General features: G+C 64.7%; 1 protein-coding gene across 1 annotated transcript in view; it reads right to left on the minus strand.

The window, feature by feature from the left end:
• Nucleotides 1-344: 344 nt before the first annotated feature.
• The window catches only part of NPR1 (natriuretic peptide receptor 1), a 30,438-nt gene continuing 21,968 nt past the window's right edge, over nucleotides 345-8,814 (minus strand). The window contains 13 exon segments of the mRNA XM_032793637.2: nucleotides 345-501; nucleotides 855-946; nucleotides 1,224-1,322; nucleotides 2,819-2,993; nucleotides 3,755-3,823; nucleotides 5,062-5,185; nucleotides 5,442-5,588; nucleotides 6,042-6,210; nucleotides 6,813-6,968; nucleotides 8,276-8,294; nucleotides 8,296-8,344; nucleotides 8,346-8,400; nucleotides 8,403-8,436. Coding sequence (XP_032649528.1) covers nucleotides 439-501; nucleotides 855-946; nucleotides 1,224-1,322; nucleotides 2,819-2,993; nucleotides 3,755-3,823; nucleotides 5,062-5,185; nucleotides 5,442-5,588; nucleotides 6,042-6,210; nucleotides 6,813-6,968; nucleotides 8,276-8,294; nucleotides 8,296-8,344; nucleotides 8,346-8,400; nucleotides 8,403-8,436 — 1,251 coding nt within the window. The 3' untranslated portion in view covers nucleotides 345-438.

Here is an 8,814-nt window from a genome sequence, read left to right on the forward strand (position 1 = left end):
CTCGGGGCCCCACCGCATGGGTGGAGAGAAGGGGGCAGCTCCGAGTCCAGCTCCCTGGGGCTCAGGGCTGGGAACAGAGCTAGGCCAGTGGTTCTGCTCCAGGATTTTGTGCGAGCCAAGGGCGGGGACACTGGGAGGTGGGTGGGGTTGGGGGCGCTACTGCTGCAGGGGTATCACCCCCAGGCTTCAGTCCAACCATTCCATGCTCCCCCCTCACCCGACTCAGGCTGGCGGGCCGCAGAGACCCTTGGCGGGGGGAGGTTGTTTTAAGTGTCTGTGGAGGCCCTGCTGGGAGGGCTGGGTCCCCACCCAGCCCCCGTGTCTTGCTGGGCTCAGCCCCCGGCTGGGGCATCTGTGCGAGGGGCCGATGCCTGGAGGAGAAGCAGGATGGGCCGGTGTGCAGGTGGATGCTGGTCCCACAGTAGACAGGCAGGCCGGTCAGCCCCGCATGCTGCTCAAGCGCTCACCCAGCAGCCAGTACGTCTGCATCTTGCCCTTGCCCTGCGGGAGCAGAGGAAGCTCAGGGAAGGACCCGGGGGTGCTCCCCCCAATGCAGGGTCCCAGGCAGCCTGGCCTGGGAGAGGGGTGCAGGCCAGGGGCAGAGTCTGCTCTGGCAGGTGTCAGGAGATGTGGCAGGGTCGGGGCAGCCTCCCTTTGCTTGGCCAAACCCAGGCGGGGCTCAAGGGAGGGGAGCGTGGCGGGGGGGCATGTGTCCTGGGGAGGGGGCAGCTGGCTGTGCACAGGAACAGGACTCCATGGGGAGGGTACTTGTGCCTGGGGGAAGACAGTGGTGGGGGGACTAGTAGGGGGGCGATGAGGCTGGTGGGGGCAGGGGGAGGCCATGCTTCCATCACCTTCATCTCCACATCCCCACGCAGCTCCAGCTCAAAGCAGCCGACCTCCTCCAGGACGCTCTTGGTGGCCGACGACAGGTGGATCTTTAGGGCTGGAACCACAGACATGGGGCTGTGGGTAGCGTGGGGACACCCCCCGCACCCGCAGAGACCCAGCCCCCTCCAACTCCCCGCAGCCACCTCCCCGGCCTCAGCTCAGCTCCTGCGGAGGGCGACTGGCCCAGTCCAGCCAGCTCCAGCCATCCGCTCCCCTTTGCTGGCCCCCCTGCTCCCCAGCACCCCTCCCCACTCCCCACCCAGTGCTCCCCTCTGCCTTCCCATTTCTGCACCCCCCGCCCCCTGCCCCAGCCCTGTCCCTGGCCCCTTTACCTTCCCCATTGGACTCCATCCGTGAGGCTGTGTTCACCGTGTCCCCAAAGAGACAATAGCGAGGCATCTTCAGACCGACCACCCCTGCGCAGACTGGGCCTGGGACAGGAGAGACAAGAGCGTTGGGCACCCCCCTGCAGGCTGCACCCAGGGCTGCTTCGCCCCCACCAGGGCTCATCCCTCCCCGTCCTGGTTCACATACATTCAAATCAACCGGCCCTCGCACTGATAGTGCTGGGCTTGTGCAAAGGGCCTTGCATGCTAGCGGCTCCCTGGATGTGGCAGGGAAGGTCCCCAGTCAGCCAGTGGTAGAGCTAGGAATGGAACCCAGGAGTCCTGGCTCCCAGTCCCCCCTGCTCTAACCACTAGACCCCACTCCCCTCCCAGAGCCAGGAAGAGAACCCAGGAGTCCTGGCTCCCAGTCCCCCTGCTCTAAATACTAGGCCCTGTGACATGGCACTCCATACACTTTATGGAAATATGCTGATGAATATGACATCACTGGAATTTGCTTTACACTAAATACCTCTTGTATGGTGCCATTAGAAAGCTTGTAATCTACTAAGTGTCTTATTCCTATATCTGGAGTTAGGAGAATAAGATATGAACTTGTATCACTGATGTAAACATATTAAGTGGAGGTCATTAAGGGAGCTCCAGAAACAATCAGTTGTCAATGGCCTTAGTTACTTGAAAGCCTCCCTGTGGACGTATGGGGCCAACCCATGGGGAATGGAGACTGGGGGTGGGGGGGTGGGGGTGTCTTACAGTGACATGTGACCATGTCACCTGATACTGGAATCCATCTTAAATCTGGTACTTTTCCATTTCGAAGAAGGGGTGGGGACCCAGCGAGACAAAGGATTCCCGCCTTGTGCCAAAGCTATAAAAGGGGGTGGAGCAGGACAAAGGGGGCTGCCTGTCATGAGAAACCCCCTGCTTCCCACCTGAGATGTCTGCTGGACCTAACAAGGCCGGTACTGGGGAAAGGATTGGGCCCAGCCTAGGAAGGAGTCTAGTCTGTGAAAGAAGCTCATTGGAACATCTCGGAGGGTGAGAGATTACAGGTGATCAGTTTCTTAATGTGTTCAGCTTAGACTTGTGTGTTTTTGCTTTATTTTGCTTGGTGACAGACTTTTTTCTGTCTGTTATTACTTGAAACCACTGAAATCCTATTTTTTATACTTAATAGATCACTTTTGTTTATTAATAAACCCAGAGTAAGTGATTGATACCTGGGGGAGCAAACAGCTGTGCATCTCTCTCCATCAGTGTTATAGAGGGGGGACATTTTACGAGTTTACCCTGTATAAGCTTTATACAGAGTAAAATGGATTTATTTGGGGTTCAGGCTCCCAGAAAGGCTGAACACTGGGCACTGGGAAAGCCCCTGGGCTGAGTGAATCTCAGTTTCAGTGAACTGCAGAGAGGCCTGGCCCAACCTCTGGGTCTGTGCTGGAGCTGACAGGAGTATTGTCACGGGGTCAGTGTGTGCATGGGGGGGGTACCCTAGGGGCTCCCTGCAGCCCATTCCCTGGCACTGCCTGGGGCCATGCTGTGCTTGCTCAAGGCCCCCCTGCCACTCCCCCACTCACCGCTGTGGATCCCGATGCGCAGTTTGAGTTGCTGGTCCGGCCGGTGGCGAATCTTGAAGGTGCGCACGGCATCGAGCAGGGCCAGGGACATGCGGGCCACCTCCCGGGCATGCAGTTTGCCGTTGCGCACTGGCAGCCCTGACACCACCATGTAGGCGTCGCCGATCGTCTCCACCTGCGGGGGAGGTGGGAGCACAGCCCTGGGGCAAACCAGCCGTACACGCTGCCCCCACCTCCCCGGATGTCTCTCGCTCCGGGCCTTGTTGTGAGGCTCGAGCCCATGGAGCAATGGGGAGGCATATCTGTCCGGGCAGCTTAAGATTGTGTGTGTGTGCACGCACGTGTGTGTGTGCACCCTCACACGTGTGTGTGCACTCCCGCACGTGTGCATGCCTGTGCCCAGGCAACCTCAGCAGACCAGGAACCTCCAGCGTTGCACTCAGCAGACGCACCCTCTTGCCTCTGGTCATGAGCTGCCCCAGCTGACAGGGTCTGGAGGAAACTTCTTACCCCAGAACTGCCCCTTCCTCCCAGTGACAGGAGATTGGAGTGGGAAGGCCTGGCAGCACCTCCGCTCTGTGGCATTGGCCCTTGCAGGGCCTGGCAGTGTGTCTCAGGGGGCAGTGCCAGCTCCTCTGACAGAGCAGCAGGGCACAGCTGGGGGGTGTGGAGCTGCAGCAGCTGCCTCCCGAGTGAGGATTCTGAGGGCCAGGAGGGCAGATCCAGCCAGCAGGGGGCGGCCTCGGATCCAGGGCAGAGCTGGGGGCACTTCTCAGCAATGGCGTCTCCACCAGGGCAGCAGCATGCGGGGGGCTGTCCCGAAGTGGGGAGCAGCTATTTGTTCACGCCAGAACCATCAGTCTAAGTGAAGGCTGGTGTGGGCCAGATCCCCTCGCTCCTGGCAGGGCCCCCCCAGCCCAGGCAGCCCCCCCTCACCTTGTAGACGTCAAAGTTGTCGATGATGGCGTCGAAGCAGGTGTACAGGTCGTTTAGCAAGGTCACAACCTGCAATGCACACAGTAGGGGGGAGGGGGAGGTAAGAGGCTGCGGAGACTCGGCCTGGCCTGATCCCCCCACCCCTGGGGCAGTGAGTGCTCCCCCCCTTACACACCAGCCCCAGGGAGGTGGGAGATAGGTGGGGGGGCCGCAGGCTCCTGCTCAGGGAACCCAGGCTGCGCCGTCCCTGTGCTGCTGACGGATGAAGCAGTGACGCAGGCCGGGCACCTTGAGTCGGAGCCTGGCAGCTCTGCCGAAGCAGAGAGCTGTGCCCGCCAGTGGGGGCAGGAGCCAGGGCTCCAAGCGCCGCCAGCCCTGCCTGTGCTTGGAACTCCTGCTTGGCCCTTCAGCCTCCACGCAGCTCTGCCCAGGGTGGGCTTTGAACCCCGGGACAGGGACCCTGGCCAGATCCAAACTCCACCAGTTCTCTCCTGCCCCCTTTCTCCTCCCCGGCACTGCAACCGCAGGCAGGATTCCCCTCCCCAACCCATGGGGGGCCAGACAGTGTCCCCGCCTGGGGGGCTGGGACAGACCACAGACTTCCTCCAGCGACCTACGGGGGCTCTCACCCTGGCCCCCTGGTTATCTGCATGGGCGGGGGGGGTTGCTCTCACCCCGCCCCCCCTGTTACCTGCATGGGTTGGGGGGGGCTGCTCTCACCCCACCCCCTGATTACCTGCATGGGTTGGGGGGGGCTGCTCTCACCCCACCCCCTGGTTACCTGCATGGGGGGGGGCTGCTCTCGCCCCGCCCCCGGTTACCTGGATGGGGGGGGCTGCTCTCGCCCTGCCCCCTGGTTACCTGCATGCTCTCACCTCACCCCCCCCCAGTTACCTGCATGAGGGAGCTGCTCTCACCCCCCCCATTACCTGCATGGAGGGGGCTGCTCTCACCCTGCCCCCCGGTTACCTGCATGGGGGCGCTGCATGAGGGGGCTGCTCTCACCCCATGCCCCCGGTTACTTGCATGGGGGGGTTACATGGGGGGGCTTCTCTCACCCCCCCAGTTACCTGCATGGGGGGGCTGCTCTCACCCTGCTCCCCAGTTACCTGCATGGGGGGGGCTGCCTGAGGCGGCTGCTCTCACCCCGCCCCCCCCGGTTACCTGCATGGGGGGGGCTGCATGGAGGGACTGCTCTTATCCCCCCCCGGTTACCTGCATGGGGGGGCTGCTCTCACCTCGTCTCCCCAGTTACCTGCATGGGGTGGCTGCATGAGGGGGCTGCTCTCACCCCGCCCCGCGGTTACCTGCATGGGGGTGCTCTCTGCTGACAGGGCCGTGAACCCCACGATGTCGCTGAAGTAGATGGTGACGTTGTCAAAGGCCTCAGCCTGCACCGTCTCCCCGCGCTTCAGCTGCTCGGCCACAGAGCTGGGGGACAGGGAGCGCGGGGTGAGGGATGGAGACAGAAGGGGCCTGGATGCCCAGGTGTTTGGGGGGCTCCCTGGACCCCCAGCTAGGAGAGGAGGAGCAGGCCCCCATAACACTAGGGGAGCTGAGGGTGGAGCCTGGGTGCCAATGGGGCAGTCTAGGATCTGGTCTCAGGCATGAGGCCTGGTGCTCTCGGGAGTACGGGGGGTTAAGGAGCCTGCCTGGGAGTGGACGGGGGGTCCGGCCCATCACTCACTGGGGCAGAATCTGGTAGAGCAGGACCTCGGCCTTGCGCTTCTCCTCCAGGTAGGCCTGCGTCCGCTCCTCCACCAGCTCCTCCAGGTTGTTGGCGTACTGCTCCATGCGCGACAGCAGGTTGTCCAGGATGTTGCTGCTGTTCTCCCTGCAACGCACGGGGCCGTGAGGATGCTGGGCCGTGGGAATGACCCTTTCTCCCAGCCTCGCAGCTCCCTCGCCTCCAGACCTCGCTGAGGGTGGGGCACCTCACGCCAGCCATGCAGCCAGCACAGCCCCCCGACTCGCTCCCTCTCCCACCCGAGGACAGGGACTTAATGGAATAACCAGGGTGGAAGTGGCCGGGGCAGAGCCCCATGACCAGCCAGCAGGGGGCAGGCTCCAGGGGCAGGGCAGGACCTGCAGCCCCAGGTACCGGGGCTGGACAGTCCCACCTGTCCCTCCATGGGCTGGGCGACTCGAGCGGGGCCTGTGCCAGGAGGAAGTGGGGTGAGAGGCAGTGGGGAGGGTCTGACTGAGGAGTCTGTGGCTTGGGGGGGAAGACAATGTGGCCAATTTGAGGGGGCTGGCAGTGACGGGGGCGGGGGAACGGGGTGCTCACCTGTTGAACTTGCGGAGGAGGATCTTGATCTGGTTGAAGTCCGGCCGCTCGAGCACGTCCTCGGCCCAGCAGTGCTGCATGAGCTGCCCCAGCTCCTCGATGTGGCAGGCCACGTTCACGGATGGCCGGAAGTAGGGGCACTCACCGCTCTTCACGCGCTCGATGATCTCTGGGGCGGGGGGCGGGGGTGAGCTGGGGGCTCCATGGGCAGCAAGGCACAGGCCCCAGATGCCCCCCCAGGGGCCACAGCCCAGGCTCACTTCAAACATCAGCCTCCCCTCAATGCCCCACTTGGCTCTAGGGCTGAGTGCACAGGATAGGACTCAGGATCCTGGGTTCTCTGCCTGGCTCTGCCGCTTTCCCCTGCCTTCCAGCTGGCTGGTGGGTTGGGACTCTTGGCAGCCCACCTCGCTCCTTCAACCCTGCTTTCCTGGCACCTGTCCAGGGAATGGACCCCGTCCCATCTGCCCCAAATACTGGCTGTCCTGGGGGGGCCAAGCCCGGCTTCCCTCGGCCCAGGATTCCAGCCAGCACCTGCCCTGCTGGCACTCCGCTCCCTGGCCTCCACCAGCCTCAAGAGGCTCCTCTCCCAGCACACTGTCCGGGAGGGAGAGGCGGGGAACACCCCATTTACACAGCCAGACGAGTGAGCTCCCCAAAGGGCACTCCCTCTGCGCTGGGCACCAGCCCCCCTGCAGGGCTCACCTCCTCCCCTCGTACTCTCACTTTTGGAGTCCCCGCCCCCCCGGGCTACCCTCTCCCCACTCTCACCTTTGGGGCTCAGGTCCAGCCCCTCCACGTAGAAGACCCCGTTGCGCAGGGCTATCTCCTGCAGGATGATCCCAAAGCTGTATACGTCGCCTTTCTGGGTGCCCCGGGCTGGGGGCATCTCCATGCGCAGTAGCTCAGGCGCCGTCCACAGCTTCTCTGGGGGGGCAAGGAGACAGGGTCAGCTGGAGCAGGGGGTAGAGACAGGAGAGGGGCATGGCCAGGCCAGCAGGAGGGAAGATACCTGGGTTGGCGTGGCTGCCCCGCTGCATTGTGGGTACTGCCACCTGGGGCCTTCCAGCCGGACTAGGGCTTGGGAGGGTCTGGATCTGAGCCACAGGGCTTTCCCCCCGCTGACCCGGCCTGGAACTGGGACTAGCGGGGCGGGGATGGGGTGGCCAGTGAAGGTTGGGGGGGCATGTCTGGGACCAGCAGGGAAAGATGGGGGAGTGGCTGATGAGGGTCGGGGCGGCATGGCTGGGATCAGCAGGGGGGATGGAGTGGCCAGTGAGCGTCGGGGGGCGGCATGGCTGGGATGGGGGAGCCGTGGCTGGGCCCAGCAGGGGTTGGGGGCCCGTGGCTGGTGAGGGTAGGGGGGGCATGGCTGAGATCAGCGGGGGGGGAGATGGGGTGGCCAGTGAGGGTCGGGGGGCGACATGGCTGGGATCAGCGGGGGGGATGGAGTGGCTAGTGAGTGTCGGGGGGCGGCATGGCTGGGATGGGGGAGCCATGGCTGGGCCCAGTGGGGGTTGGGGGCCCATGGCTGGTGAGGGTTGGGGGGGCAGGGCTGGACCCAGAGGGGGGGGGAGGGGGGGGGGGGGGGGCGGGGGTTGGGGGCCCATGGCTGGTGAGGGTTGGGGGGGCATGGCTGAGACCAGCAGGGAAGGATAGGGGAGGGCGTGGCTGGTGAGGGTCGAGGGGGTGGCATAGCTGGGATAGGGGGGGACCGTGGCTGGGCCCAGCGGGGATTGGGGGCCCGTGGCTGGTGAGGGTCGGGCGGGGCATGTTTGGGATAGCGGGGAGGGATGCAGGGGCCGTGGCTGGTAAGGGTCGGCGGGGGCATGGCCAGTGAGGGTCGGGGGGGCATGGCTGGGAGCAGCAGGGAGAGATGGGGAGGTGTAGGGCTGGGCCCAGTGGGGGTTGGGGGCCTGTGGCTGGTGACGGTCGGGGGGGCATGGCTGGGATCAGCAGGGGGGGGATGGGGTGGCCAGTGAGGGTCGGGGGCGGCTTGGCTGGGATCAGCGGGTTGGGGATCGAGCGGCCAGTGAGGGTTGGGGGGCGGCATGGCTGGGATGGGGGGCCCGTGACTGCTGAGTGTCGGGGGGGCATGGCTGGGACCAGCGGGGAGGGATGGGGCAGCCAGTGGCGGGACCGAGCAGGGTCCAGGCGAGGGAGCAGGCTAGAGTAGGCTTTGTCACCCGAGGGAACCCCCCCCCGCCGTTTCCAGGAGCGCCGCGGCCGCTCACTGGCGAAGAGCAGTGAGGATGTCGTCGGGAGTCGGGGCCAGGCGGAAGCTCTCCAGCCCGTAGTCCGGATCTTGAGCACGAGCGACTGTCCACCACGCAGTTGGAGGCTTTGAAGGTTGCATGGAGACGATCACCCCATGTGTGCAAGGAAACAGCATCCCCTGGTGGGCAGAGAGACGAGGGTGGTGGGTCTGGAACCTCACCTGGGACCTTCTGCAAGCAAGGGCCAGATCCCACTGCCAGGCCTTGCTGGTGGGCAGGGCGAGAGCTTGGTGCCTAGGTCAAGCATGGGCTCAGAGGCCATTGGGGAAGGGCAAAGGGCTGCGTATATTGGGCATTGGGGCACTGCAGGGGCAAGGCAGGTGGGGAGGGGAGGAGGGGGCCTGGGGGCGCTGGGGGCCGTGGGTGTACAGGGGGCAGGCGGGGGCAGGCAGAGGGCTGGGCCTGGAGGCTGGGGGCTGTGGAGGCAGCGGGCGGCTGAGGGGGCAGTAGAGGATGGGCACAGGGGGCCAGGCGCCCAGGCCAGGTGCGGCAGGGCA

This window comes from Chelonoidis abingdonii, chromosome 11, assembly GCF_003597395.2.
Source record: "Chelonoidis abingdonii isolate Lonesome George chromosome 11, CheloAbing_2.0, whole genome shotgun sequence".
NCBI lineage: Eukaryota > Metazoa > Chordata > Testudines > Testudinidae > Chelonoidis > Chelonoidis abingdonii.